Below are 15,000 nucleotides of genomic sequence, written 5' to 3'. Positions count from 1 at the left end.
TGCTCTAAGAAGTTGAGAGGTATGATGCATACATCATAAAGGACAAAAAAGTTTAGCATCCTCATCAAAAAGGTAGTGGATGTAAAAACCCACCTCCAAAAAGCAGTCCAGTGCCCTTGTCTAGCAGATGGACCAAAGGACTTCCACTGTAGATTGTGCCTTCAGGGCCACTGCCTCCAATATGTCATTGGCCAGTGGCCTCCAATATGTCGTTGGCCAGTGAACTCTTCATTTATGAATACCAATCCTCGAGAGGCTAAAGGATCTTATAAGTCTCATAAGAAAAAGGGCTACACCTTGTCAAGCCCTCTGCATGATGAAGTGCAACCATTTAGCCAGCAGGGGAATCTGATCTACAGGAAGATAGGCAAACTGGAAAACCTCCAGTAGTATTTCTTCTAGAGAGACAGGATCAACTGGTCAAGCTCCCTTCTGATGCATTGGATGCAGAATTTCCTGAATTTTGGGGCTTTCAGAAGGAGATATTCAGGATATCTTCTCCATTACCATTTTCAATACCTGGAATGAGAGAAACTACTAAACAAATCTTCCTGCTTCTTGTTGCAAGTCTCCTTCCTTAGCACATACACAGGGGAACTGACTGGAGGTGAGAAAGTGGCAACTGGACTGGATACTTTTCCATTTATACAGGGGTCTTCTGCTTCTTGTCTCTCTGGTGAGATGATGATGAAGCCAAAAAGCCAGACATGAGGGTGTCAGAAGCAAAGCATGATCTAAGGACTAGTCAGTTGTTGGCAGGCTTTGCATCAAAAGTGGTTTCCATCTGCACTGACAAACAAGCTAAGAAAGCCTAATGTTTTGAAATCCCTATTAGGTTAAAGGCTCCATAACAGTGAGCACCAAGACCACAACCACAGCAGTGAAGGTATTCCCAACATAAGTGGCTTGGGGTCCGATAAAATGAACACTGAAGACCCTGACCCTCAAATGACCTCGAAAGTGCTGTGTCAATCTTAATGTCAGTTACTTGACATTGATAACCATGGCCCAAGAAAGAGGCAGCACTGAGCAAACCAGTGCCAAAGTCCTAGGTGTTACTGCAGCTGTCAGCATACAAGTGGTCTGGGAAATCAAAGTCTAAGGAGAAGCAATGACTAATACTGTTAAACCTGTTCGTGCCAAACTCTGGGCTGGTGAGAATGGCACAAGATGGGGCAGGAAATGAGCCCTCTCTAACCACCCCATACCAAGGGAGGAAAAGAGAATCTATCTCTAGGCCTTTACTAAAGCTTTCATGATCCTCCATTCTAGATTTACTGCAGAAGACAGACTGCACATAGTGCAAAACTACAGGGAGGAAGACTTTTTGTCAGCTCAGGTTCAGATACTGAAGAAAAACTATTTTTTTCCCCTCAGAGAATACTGTAAAAGAAACATCAGTCCGAAAACATCCGGACACCAAAATATTAAATTACTCTGAACACGTTTTAGTACTAAGCTAGTAAAACAGATTGCAGTCTTGGTTTCTTATGAGGAAAGGGGCAGCTGTAAAAGAGGACCTAGAATTCTCTTACCTATACATCTGCAATTGTCCTTGTGGGTTTTTGAACTCTTTTCAGGATCCTTCTCTGGGGACTAAACCCTTTAATATCAACTTGTTCTTGCAGTCTTCAGGTAAAGGATCTACACCTAAGCATGAAACAGCCAAATGCTAATCATGTGGGGGTATTTGTAAGCTAAACTGCTGATATTTTTTAAAACCTTAATGTTTACCCATTATAAAAAAAAAAAAAAAGTCAAACATTTCCACAAGATTTTAACTGACTTTTAAACAAGTTCTAAACAGCTTTATCAAACAGACACACACTGGAGAACACTACAGCTTATAGAGTCAATGGGATTCAGAATACCTCTGAAGAGCCTGATATTCTCCAATACCATTCACATCAAAACCTTCCAGAGGAAGTGAATCTATATATCAACAGGAACAGGTCTCAAAATGTCTCTGGGCAGTGAGGTACTGCTTAGCCTGTTTGGTATTACAACTTCTCTGGACACTACAGAATGTACTGCTCTCACTGTTTACTGTTACTCTCTTACTTTCAAGTAGAGATGATGAGAAGCAGTGTAACATATGTATTACATGGCTCTCATTCAGTGCGTACTGTGGATCCTCATCAGCAGCATTTTGCATGAAGTATCACAAAACAGCATATACCATCTCCTTTCTAAACACTGCTTACTGCCACATAACCATACACTACATGATCACAGTTTTCAAATACTGAAAAATGGATGCACAATACAGAGTAATGAAATAGAGCACAAGTAAAGGCAATGACCATATTAACAGACATATTTACCTGTTCATAGAGATCTATTAGTGTTTTGTCAGGCAGCTTCAAGGACTGTATAGCCTGCAACACAGTGTCCCAATGGCCGCTGTTGATGTCTGCAACAAAGCTCTCAATACTGTCCACAGTATTCAGGGACACTGTGGTTTCCTCCTGAAGAGTGGCCAGAGTCCGATGCAAGCTATTTTCCTTCAAGTACTGCATTATCAGACGTATCACACTACAAAAAAATATACAAGTAAAAAACAGGTAAATGCATTACAAAGACCTTGTTTAATAGCAAAGCCAGGTTAATCTAAACTTAAATAATACGGTACCCAGAATTGTAGCCACAAGTGTTGACCTCTGGAAGAAGCTATTACTACCTTGATTAATTATGAAAGTTTGTCAACACTGTGCATGAATGCAAATGTGATAGGGTAACACATTGACTTTCAGCCCATCTTCACAACTTTGCTGAACCCATCATTCTCTACCATGAGCATCAAACAACATATCGCACACATTTTACAAGTCACTTCTGACCTTTAAGGAGTGCTGTACAGTCATCCAGCTGCATATCCTCAGTCATATCTATTATGTCAGGATTTTTAACCTTAACATTCCTGTTTCAGGAACTGGTTTCCTTTTTCCAGTAAATCCAAAATTGTGCAGCTATTACTCCCCAATTTTGTGACAGAAATAAAGTGTTTAGTATAAGAAAATGAGACAGGTTGTCCAAACAAAGAAATTTGTACAAAAAAGGTGGAGGATTGGGAGGCAAGAAGGCAAAAGATTAGGATAAATGGGAGAGTAAAAGCAGGTCTAAAAATGAAGAACATATGCAGCTGAGACACAAAAAAAGTAGTGAAAAAAATAAAAAAAACAGGACAGATTGCATGCATGCTCCTACTTACCAGTACTTTGTCACCCAAGAAACAGTTGGATTACTGCATTCACACAAACCTTAGAATTCCAAGACTGTTAAGGGACCCATTTTCTCCACACCACTAACAGATGTATGGATTTTTTTGTTTTTTTAGTTAATTTATCCAGTGTGAATTGGCCAAATTTAATGAAGTAACAGATTCAAAAAGGGGGCACCTACTCAATCACATCCCTTTTATTTTATAACTGCTGAAATTCTGTTTTGACACAGTCTTGTTCAACAAATGAAAGCAGCACCACAGTGAACAAACGTCCACTATATGTCGAGCGATCCTTTTTACCTCCATTTCCTGCCAAAAGCCTCCCTCTTTGCTATCTCCCTGCGGTTTTACAAACTAGGTCATAGGCCTGTTTTACCTCCATTCCTCTGAATGGCATTTTCGTATCTCTCTCTATCCCATGATGCACCTTGAGTTACCTCAGATCCTGTTTGCTGCGTCTAACAATACCATGTGCCATTCTATCACTTTTTTAGGAAAGACCCATAGAAAGAATGAGCAACCAAGATAAAACTAGTATCTCGGTCCTCGAAAAAACCTTGGAGGGGGTAGGAGGGTTGGAAGTAAGAATGAAGGCGAGATGAACAACTCACATGGAACGTTATGATGAGTACATAACTTCTTTATGTGAAGTTGTTCCATCTCGCCATTCATTCTTACAGATGGGTAGTATCCCAAGCACCATCTTTCTCAGGTGGCTCACGGGAGTATGTTTTTCAGGACAGTAGAACCAAAGGAGGCCCTGTCCGTGGAGGCCTTATCAACTCTGCAATGAGTGATAAAGGTATGAGGTCTAGACCAAGTGGGCTGCTGCACAAACATTGTCTACAGGAAGCCTAGCAGAAAAAGCAGAGGATGTGGACACTGCTCTGGTAGAATGAACCTTAATTTTGGGATGTAAAGGTAAATTGGCAGCTGAATAAGTGAAAGTGATGCAATCAGATAACCATTTAGATAGTGCTGGTTTTTTGCCACTGGCATACCTTTCCTAAAATTTGAAAAGGAAAAAAAAAAGTTTTTCTGACTTTCTGTACTCTTTGGTTCTACCCGGGTAAAATCTGATCTGTCTTTGAACATCAAGCTTGTGCAGCATATATCTAAGTTGTTAGTGTGTTTGGGGAAGAACGCTGGTAAATCTACGACTTGGTTAAGGTTAGCTTCTGTACAAACTTTAGGTAAAGATGAAGGATTTGTTCGCAGGGACACTTGTCAGCATGAAAAACCAAATATGGAGGTTTTATGGACAAGGCCTGTAGCTCTGATACTCTACGGGTAGACGAGATGGCTACTAAAAATATGGTCTTCCAAGACAAAAATTCCAAATCACATGAGGAAGCTGGCTCAAAAGGTGGGAGAATAATACGTGAAAGCATAAAATTTAGGTTCCATGGGGTATACGGGGATTTCACTGGTGGTCAAAGGTGGAAGGTCCCTTTGAGAAAGACTTTGGATAGCTTGTGTGACATTATGCCCAATCCTTCAAAGCCAAGGTGAAAATTAGAGATGACGGCAAGTTGTACCCGAACTGTAGCTGCCGCAGCACCTTTGTTGAAAAGCATAGTCAAAAATTCTAATATAGAGGAAATGGGGGCTTGGTAGGGATCAATGTTATTCTGAGAGGCCCATATACAAAATCTCCTCCATTTGCTAAAGGTACAACTTCCTAGCAGAGGATTTATGAGAAGATATTAAAAAATGCTGTGTTTCGTTTGAGAGGTTATGGAACCTGGCTATGTTGGGAATTGGAGCAGACAAGCTGTCAATTTTAGGGACTGAAGTGAGGGATGAAGAGCCCCCGACGAATGCGTCAGAAGGTCTGGAACTGGGTCCAGAATCCAAGGCTCTTCCAACAGATGAGGTCGAAGGAAGGTAAACCAAATCTGACAAGGCCAATGAGGGGGCTATTAGAATGATGGTCCTTCCCAGAGCTTTTGCCTTCTGTAATACTTTGGGTATCAAGGGAATTGGTGGGAATGCATAGAGGAGAGCCGGAGGCCAATCGTGTACGAGTGCGTCCCTTGGGGAATCTCCCGAAGGGGGAATCAGGGCAAAGTAGCTTCTGCATTTTGTGTTCATGTGGGAAGCAAAAAGGTTGCAGCAAGGCTGGCCCCCACCTGCAGAATATTCTCTCCATTTTTTGGGGGACCACTCGTGAGGCAACAAAATTGCCCTGCTCAGTTCATCTGCAATCATTTTGGATTTCCCTGGGATGTGTGAAAGCGCTGGGTGGATGTAGCCCATTGCCATACTCTTACGGCCTCACGACAAAGGGGATAGGACCGGGTTCCTCCTTGTTTGTTCAAGTACCAGACCACTGACTTGTTGTCCATCTGAATCGCAACTGTCCCCAGAAGGAGAGAGTCCTGAAAGTACTGCAATGCCAAAAGTACTGCTCTCATCTCCAGGACACTGATATGCAGAGGTGTATCTTGTTCGGTCCATGTGCCTTGGGCTGTTCTTCCCTAAAAATCCCACCCTATCAGGGAAGTGTCCGTGCTCACGGTGGCCGATGGTGGGGGTAGGATAAAAGGACGACCTATCGTAACTTGGAGAGGTCAACCACCACCAAAGATCCTTTCTGCATGTGTTTGTTACAATAATGAGATGAGACATTGGGAGCTTTTGATAAGATCATTGCGTGAATAGCAGCCATTGTAGAATCTGCATGTGCATGCGACCCAATGATATCACTATTACTGCGGCTGGCATCATGCCTAACAACTTTACCAACTTCTGATGCTGGAACCTTGCATCTGGATTTGATGTTCTGGACTTGCTGGTGAAGTAGTAAAATTCTTTCTGCTGGAAATTTTAAAGTGGTGGTGTCCAATTCTGCTCCGATAAAAACAATATGTTGCGATGGCGACAAGGCAGATTTTTCTGAATTTATGGTAATGCCCAGATGATTGCAAAGAGTAAGAGTGGTGTCCCTGGCTTGTATTAGTTGATGCCTGGTGGTGGCGGTGAGGAGCCAATCGTCTAAGTACGGAAACACCTGGAATCCTAAATGTCTCAGGTGAGCGTGACCACTGCCATACATTTGGTGAACACTCTGGGGGCTGTAGTGAGACCAAAGGGCAGGGCTCAAAACTGGTAATGACTGGCTCCCAGACGGAAGTGCAAATGATCCATGGATGGTCAGGCCATTTTTATATGGTAGTACGCATCCTGTAGATCTATCGAGCACATCCAATTGTCTTTCCCTAAGAAGGAAAGTATCGACTGAAGAGTGACCGTCCAGAACTTCTCTTTCTTGACAGATCTGTTTAGTCTACTGAGGTCCAAAATAGGTCTCCAGTCCCCTGTCTTTTTTTGGAACTAAAAAGAATCTTGAGTAAGTTCCGAATCCTGTCTGGTCTGCTGGGACTGGTTAGATGACTTTTTTTAGCAACATTTGGACCTCTACTGTTGCTTGCTCCCGGAGGAACGTCCGGGATTTTTGTTGTCAATGGAGGGGGAATGGCGAAGGGAATGAAATATCCTCTGGAAACTATACTTTGTACCAAATTGTCATTTGTTATTTTGAGCCTGGCATCTGGATACAAAGATAAGCGACCCCCGGACTGCCTCCAGAGCAGGACAGTCGGGCCTCCTTTCAGAAGAGCTGGTAGGGCTTCCCAAAGAACTGGTCTCTGTCACCCTGATTTTGCGGAACCCCTCTGCCGCGAGGGTGGCATCTTCCATTATTGCCACCTCCTCTGCCCCTGGAGGGGGTTCACCACATGTGTCTAGAAAGGCTCCTTGGGCTTTTTGGAATCACATCTTTCCTCCCTTTTGACCCTTGGGGTAGGGAATAGTAGGGGTGGAAAAACAGACTCTGACGGCAGACGGTCTTTTCCTTCCTGCTCACACATGGTCAAAGTTTCCTTAACTTTGGGCCCGAAAAGGGATGAGCCATCAAAAGGGGTGTTGACAAAGGATGCCTTAAAGGGTTCCGCGAAGGAACACAAGCGCATCCAGGAGTGCCTCCTAAGAGCAATTCCTGTACCTGCTGCCCTACTCATTCCATCAGCTGCATAGGAGATGAGACACATGGACGAGTTCACTATGGAACTGACGATAGCAAGCTGGAAGGCAACTTTGTCTGAGGGTCCTGCAGCTACCGTACCCTGAAGCGCATCTCCAAGCTCTTTTAGGAGGTCTCTCTGCAGACTTGTAAAGTGTGTGAGATAGTTCAGTAAATGCATGGCAAAAAAGTCACTGAACTGTACATGCGCTTCCCGTATCTATCCATGATCCTATAGTCTCTGTTAACAGGATGGATAGAGGAAGAAGTTTCTGACCTCTCCTTTTTGGTGGCTGCCGCCACTACCATGGCATCAACTGGGACTCCCTTAGTCAGAAAGGACTTATCCTGAGGAGCAGAAGTAAATTTATTGGGTCTCCTAGGGACAGACTCCCACACCCTTCGTGAGACCAGCTCCAGGAGCTCATCGAAATCGAAGGGCGGAGGCACCCAAGAAGTGGAGGGTTGAGACCCAAAGCCTTCAGGAGAACAGACTCATTTTCAGTAGGGTTGGTGGACTTCCAGCCACCCCTCTGCTTAAGGATTTCTAATATCTCTGTAAATGAGGTATCTTCAGAGGGGGACCGTGGTGACTTTTCCGATTCATCTAAGTCGGTATCAGACGCGAGAGACTCCTGCGGGGAGTTTAGGTGCTTCCTCTTGCAAATTCACTTCCTGGGAACCTAATTAGTGGGAACTTTTGGTGAGGTCTTGGAAGAGCAAGGGCCACCCAGTGGGGCTTCCTGAGGCCCAGGGTCTTAATGCTTCAAAGGGATCTGAGAGGCAGAAGTAGACACAGGCGCTTTTGGGGAGGAGGTAGTTGGACCTGAAGTTGTAGACGTCCTGGGGACATCTCTCCTCATGGTTTCAAAGGCACCTCTGCTCCAATGGGAAGGGACCGCTGGATCTGAACAACCAACCGATCCCCTCGGCGCCGGAACAGTGGGCTCTGAACCAGAGGTAGGAGCCAAACTCATCCAAGCCGAGGCCCCGAGAGGGAAAATCAGAACAGACAGGTCAGGCTATCCTCCCCGGACCAGACCTCTGCTCCTAGACTCCTCGATGGAAGCCGAGGAAGTCCGAGTAAACAGAACCGATGGCACTGGAGCAGACATCGGCTCCGAAGGCTCAACAATCATTAGGTCCAACTCCTCCGGCTCCGAAGGACCAGTATGGCTCAGAGGAGGAAAAGAAGATGGCGTAACAGTCTTCGGTTCAGAAACCACTTGGGTCAGAGCCGATAAAAAATTAAAAAAATGCCGGTGCCTGTAGCACCTTCTGCACCACATGGTCCACATCCAAATTGGATAGGCTGATCGAGGACAGAGATGAATATATGGAGGGTGGTACAGACTGGAGAATGAGAGACTTTAATACTTCAGAGACCGGTTCCAGGAATGGGGACCGGCTCTGAAAAGACAGGATGCTCGGCTCTGAAGGCTGTGGAGCAGACAGCGACATTTATTTTTTAATTTTGTCACATCAGTAGAAGAAGCTTTAGAAGACTTGGGAGACTAGCTAGATTTATCCTGGTCACTCAAAGCTTCCTGAAAAGAAGATTTCAGAAGTCCTCTATCAATGAGTTTACGTTTCCTTTCATGTAAAACTCTGCTAGAAAAAGAATGGCATATGGAGCAGCTTTCTTGCAAGTGCAAGCCACCAAGGCAATAAACACAATTACTGTGACTGTCACAGACCTCTTTTGTCCACAATTTGGACACTTTTTAAAGACAGACTTAGGATGCTTGTCTTTCTCTTGGTCAGCCATATTGAATTCTACAGTACCAAAAAAAAAATCTAACTACACAATAACAGACTGTACTCTCAAAGAAGAATGCACGCAAACAAACTACAGTAATGTCTAATGTTTAAAGAAACTTATTCAACACTAGAAAGCTATATATCTACACATACATATATTATATATATATATATATATATATATATATATATATATATATATATATATATATATATATCTATAAAAACTATGCAAATATTTTTATAAAGCCACACCAAAGAAGGGAGGGTAATATTAAAGGCCTATAAAAAATGAAGGCCAAAGGGAGAAGAATCTAACATTATACTACTAAAGTTATAACTATGAATAACTAGAACCATTATATGTAATACAAAATTTAGTAAAGTTTAAAAAAAAAAAAAGCTAGACTGGCCCAAGCTGCGCTAGGAAACCTCCTATCTATTGCAGCGGCAAACTAGATCAGAGGTAACTCAAGGTGCATCATGGGATAGGGACTTGACCTCGAGCTTTGTAGTAGGCCGACTCAAAGTCGAGGATTGGTTCTGAACCCATCTGTAAGAATGAACGGCGAGATAGAACAACTTCACATGCAATGCTTCTGTCCAGCAACTGAAGGCTTACCATACTGACATCAGATACATTATTTCCTCTTAGCCTTAGCAATCATTTTTCTACCCTCTATCAGGACAGGGTGCAAATCCTTATGACAATCTGAAGCATCTGCAGTTTAAAGAATCTACCACTATTGTGCTGCTACTTTTATTACCTCAACCTTGCATCTTTTGCTCCCCAACCCGCTGCTGTGGACATCTGGACCACACGTGCCTCATTTGTTTAACAACGAACCACTTTACTGCAAGACTTTCATTGCACACTTCATCGTACATAATTTACTACTATAGCTTTTGATTTTGCCTTCATTACTTTTACATTCTGAAAAGACTTGAAACCATCTCAAAATGTTCCATAACTCTGAAACATCCTTTTCTGGACTTATCAAGTACAAAATAATAACATTTGCAAATAAAACTAACTTTTCTTGATTACCACACAATTTACAACCTTGAATTTGAAAGTCTCTCAATTTCTTTGCCAATGGCAATAAATTTAAAGCAAACAGCAGAAAGGAAGATACACTGGCCTAATTTATCTGTTCAAACACAGCCCGTCAGGAAGAGCCTTGCCAGCTTAATTCTAGTCTCCAACCCCTCATATATCCTCCTAATTAATCTTACTATCCTATTTAGGAGGTAATGTAAATGGTACAAGTGCCCTGCTCATAAAAAAAACAAAAAAAACAGCTGACTATGAATGCTTTCACTCCATCAGGACCCACTAACAATGGAAGTGATTTCTTACATTCTTCTTCCCCTGGATCATCATTTTTCTGTTCATGTTGTCTCAGGTTTTCTCCACTCCACAAAGCCACACGGATTCAGATATATCAATTTTGGTAACACCTTTGCCATTCTCATAGACAAGCACTTTATAATGGTGGTTTAAATGGGTCTACATGAAGCTGGGTCTGAAGGGAGTTTATGTTCTTTGAGCAATACAGCCACAGTGGTTTTAAGATACTGGTACCCCCACCAACCTTTCAAATACCGTTAAATCAAACCTTCCGGAGCTTTCACTTCTTCCTTCCCAACTTCCAAAGGAACGCCATCTGGTGACTTGAGTATAAAGACCACCATTTTTATCTAATCTCTTCCTAACTTGCCTGTTAGCTGTTGAGCCTAGTCTTCTAACCTTGACATAAATTAGGTCCTCCATAAATATTTCCATTCCGCTGCTTCATACATATTTTCATAAAATTTCTGAAGTATCCCTAATATCAATAAAGGATCTCTGGTTAAATTTATTGATGTAGACTCCCTAAGTCTGGCGATAATGCTTGCAATTTTCTGTTGCCCAACTCATTGAGCTAAAAGTTTCTGCACTCTACAATTTTCAAAAAATATCTGTTTAACAGCAACCTTTCTAAAGTTGTTCGTATAATCCAAATATTACCTTAATTTCCCTTTAGCATGACACAGTTGCTCTTCTCCTCGTTCCAAGATTCCCCTTATTCTGAAATACTTAAACCTTGATCAAACCTTTTATGTAATTCCTATTACCCAGCTACCCCAAGTGAAGTATGCCAATGTCTTGTTCAAGTAAAGGTACAAAGCACAGGGATACAGACCAGGGGATACATTCAGGGACCATAGCATATTAGACTGTGAATGTGAAAACAATGCTATATCACAGGATGACACACACAGTCAGTGTTCCCATTGCCACCAATGGTCACAAACTTTAGGCAGTGACTGAAAAGATAAGGTCACAGATACAAGATTTGGAAGGGGTCACTCTCTGACAGACTGAGTATGGCAACCAGGAAGGAGCTTGGAATACAGCTGCGAGTCCTCCAGGATAACTGCAATCAGCTGTGGTGGTTTGTACAGCTAATGATATGCCCCTTCTGTATTTTCCTTGAGGAGAACAAGGCAACGCCCACTAGAATAAAACCAGAAAACACTGGAGAAAATGCATCTTTCAGCTTGCCTGGAAAAGGAACCTTTCCCACCTCACCCCCACCCCATCTTCTTCTGTAGCCATTTTACAGCCATTTCTTGTAGACATTTTGGTGTGCTGCAAAACACCATTAAAGCCTTGAGACTTCACAACCCTCACAAATGTCCAGATTTTTGCCTCATATTTTCGTTCTGTTCCCCCTACAATTTGTGGTTTTCTGGCAAATCAGCAAGGACTGACTTCACTAAATAATGATAGACATGAATTACAGACTTTACAAGCATAATAAAATACATGGCAACTTAACACCTTTTATTGCAACAGCTTTCTAAGTTTATAAGAGCAATTTTTAAAATTTGTCCCTATTTTTGGTTCTTTGCCCCCCACCCCCCAGTGTTTTTCGTTTTCTCCAGGATTTATTTTACTAAGAGGTTGAAAGGTATGCTTCAACATCAATCCCACTACTGGCACTCTAACCCTCTAAAAATGCTCAGCCTTAACTTAGAAAAGTTAGTGAAACAGCCAACCACAACTAATTCAACAACAGGAACTAGTTCTACTCTTGATACCTTTATCAAAAGCTTAAAAAGAATAGAATGCTTTAACATAACCATCCTCTCCAATACTCTAAGTGACAATTGTCCAGTAACCTCAACATGGTCATTTCAAGGCCAAGGAGATTAGTCTGTAATCGAAAAAAGGCTATGCTTCTCAACCATTTAAAAACACTCTAGACTTGTCACCCAAATTCAACCTCTATCCCAACTTAGCTTTAAACTAATTTCTTGAAAAACTTTCCAGTCTGCAAGATGCAGTCTTTCATCTAGTCAAAAGCTGAGCAAGAGGCACTTCTGGTTTGATGCCTATGTAAACTGCAGCATGCGTATGAGGTTATGGTGTTGATTCATTTTTGAGACAGTTAATAAAACATATCTGTACCTGGAAACACATAGGAAGCTGGATGAAAGAGATAAAGGTCCAAGAAGCAGAAACACTAACCAAAATAGGAGTACAGGTTAACAGCCCAATGGACATAAATATGCTCAAATTTGAGGAGAAAGTAGCAGATATGTAGCAAGGGCTGTCAAAACATGGATATACTCCAAATGCTGATCACTGAAAATGAACTAAACTCGATTATGGGTGAGGACGTATTAGATACCTATGAGAGGTGAGAAAGCCAGAGGACGGCTATATATGTAAATACGTACATAGTTTTTGGGGGAGGGGATTTCTAAAAGGAAATAGTTTACGGCTATGACAAGAAAAAGGTGCAGGTTTGCAAATGTTAAAAGGTCACTGGCAAGATAAGAAATGGACGCTAGTAACTCCATATATTCCACCTAAAACATGCCAAGAATTAAAGAGGATATGGGGGAAGAGTGCAATTTCAAGAAGATTATGGATGGATAGTAATAAGGGGATTGGAACAGTACAGGTCATAGAAATCAAGCAAGTAGAGGGAGAAGCAGACAGAAATTAACAAAGGAAGGCAAATACTTGACAACAAGACTGAAAGACACATGGAGAAAAAAAAAAGAAGTTATGTACTCACCATAACGTTCCATCTGAGTAGGTAACTTCCATTTGTCAGCAACCCGTGGGTTACGGATCTGAGCTGGCAGCATACCAAGCTAAAGATCCGAGCTCTAAGCTCCTCCCCCTTACCCATACTACCCTGCAACCTCCTTCCAATCCTCAGATCGCATTTGCCACCTGCACAAAATAACAAAACAAACTAACAACCTGAGAAACCTGACTAAGAGACAAAACAGAACTCGAGCATCCAAACCTCGAGTTCAGCTAAATAACCATTCAGGTTAGGGGGAAGGAGGGAGGGACGGTTGCTGACAAATGAAGTTACCTACTCAGATGGAACGTTATGGTGAGTACATAACTTCTTTATCTGAAGTAGTTAACTTCATTTGATCAGCAACCTGTGGGACAGAGTCCCCAGCTACCCGAAATCTTGGGAGGCCCTCAAGGAAGAATATTCTGGAGCACTGCAGAGTCAAAAGCAGCCCTTCCTCTAGACACCAAATCTAGTTTATAATGAGAAATAAAGGTGTGAGAGGACGCCCAGGTAGCCGCAGAACAAATGTCATCCAGGGAAACTCTAGACCACAATGCAGCAGACATTGCCATAGAACACGTAGAATGAGCATGAACTCCCATTGGTTCTGGCAAGCCAGATTCTCTATATGCTAAGAGGATACAACTCAAAATAAACCTGTCAAGAGTCACTTTAGAAATCGGTTTCCCTAAAAAAGACTTTGCAAAGGAGACAAAAAGTTTGTCAGATCTACGAAAGACAGCCGTCCTGTGTAAATAAAAACTTAACTGTCTGTGAACATCCAGTAAATGAAGTTTATACTCCCCTTTGTTCTGGTAACTGGGGAAAAAAAACGGCAAATTAATGGATTGATTAATGTTAGTCTCAGAAGCAACTTTGGGAAGAAAGGAGGGATTAGTCCTGAGAGATACCTTGTCCTTGTGAAATACAAGGTATGGAGGTTTGATAGAAAGAGCCTAAAGCTCTGACACTCTCCTGGCTGAGGTAATGGCTACCAAAAAGGCAGTCTTCTATGACAAGAACTTCAGATCAACGGAAGCTGCAGGTTCAAACGGAGGCGCAACTAAACGCCTGAAGAACCAAGGTCAGGTCCCACGGTGGGGATGAATTTCTAATAGGAGGTCTCAAAAGAAAGGTACGTTTTAGAAAGGCCTTACAAATTCTGGTAGCAGCGAGAGAACCAAAGTTGCCCCCAATATGGAAATGGGAAATAGCAGCCAGCTGAACCTTTACAGTAGATGAACTGGCCCCCTGCTGAAAAATATGAGACAAGAATTCTAGAACCACTAGAGTAGGAGCGGTAAACGGATCCAAGTTCTTACGTGAAGCCCAAATGGAAAAACGTTTCCATTTACTATTGTAAATCTTCCTGGTAGAGGGTTTATGTGCTGCTACCAGAATGGACTTGACTAGGGAAGAGATACCGGGAGTCCTGGCAACTAAGGGAACTGGATCAGCCAAGCTGAGAGCTTGAACTTGGCCAGGTTCGGAGGGGCCATTCCCGAGGGGTGAGAGATCCGATCCGGAATGGGATCCAAGATCTAGACAGGATCAATGAGTTGAGACCGTAGGCAGGGGAACCAGACTTTACGAGGCCAGAATGGGGCTATGAGTATAATCTTGCTCCCCAACCAATGAGCTTTCTGCAAAAATTTTGTCATCAGCGGAAGAGGTGGATACGCATAAAGAAGACCGGGCGGCCAAGCGTGGACTAGAGCGTCTCTGGGGGCTTCCCCTAAAGGAGGAATTAAGAGTGAAAAACTAGTTGCACTTCGCATTGGAAGGTGAAGCGAAGAGATCGCAGCAAGGCTGACCCCACTTGAGGAAGATCTGTTCCGCTATGGAAGAATTCAGAGACCACTCGTGAGGAGAGAAGATAGTTCTGCTAAATTTGTCTGCCA

At 42.6% G+C, this 15,000-nt stretch overlaps 1 protein-coding gene across 1 annotated transcript in view; it reads right to left on the bottom strand.

Moving 5' to 3' along the window:
- LOC122792769 (WD40 repeat-containing protein SMU1-like) overlaps positions 1 to 15,000 on the bottom strand; it is a 181,644-nt gene that overhangs the window by 139,616 nt on the left and 27,028 nt on the right. Inside the window, exon 2 of the mRNA XM_044060341.1 lies at positions 2,325 to 2,535. Coding sequence (XP_043916276.1) covers positions 2,325 to 2,535 — 211 coding nt within the window. The remainder of the gene's footprint in view (positions 1 to 2,324; positions 2,536 to 15,000) is intronic.

The sequence above is a fragment of the Protopterus annectens genome, chromosome 2.part0, assembly GCF_019279795.1.
Source record: "Protopterus annectens isolate FY-2018-M chromosome 2.part0, PAN1.0, whole genome shotgun sequence".
Classification (NCBI taxonomy): Eukaryota; Metazoa; Chordata; order Ceratodontiformes; family Protopteridae; genus Protopterus; species Protopterus annectens.
This window is presented reverse-complemented; position numbering and strand designations above follow the sequence as displayed.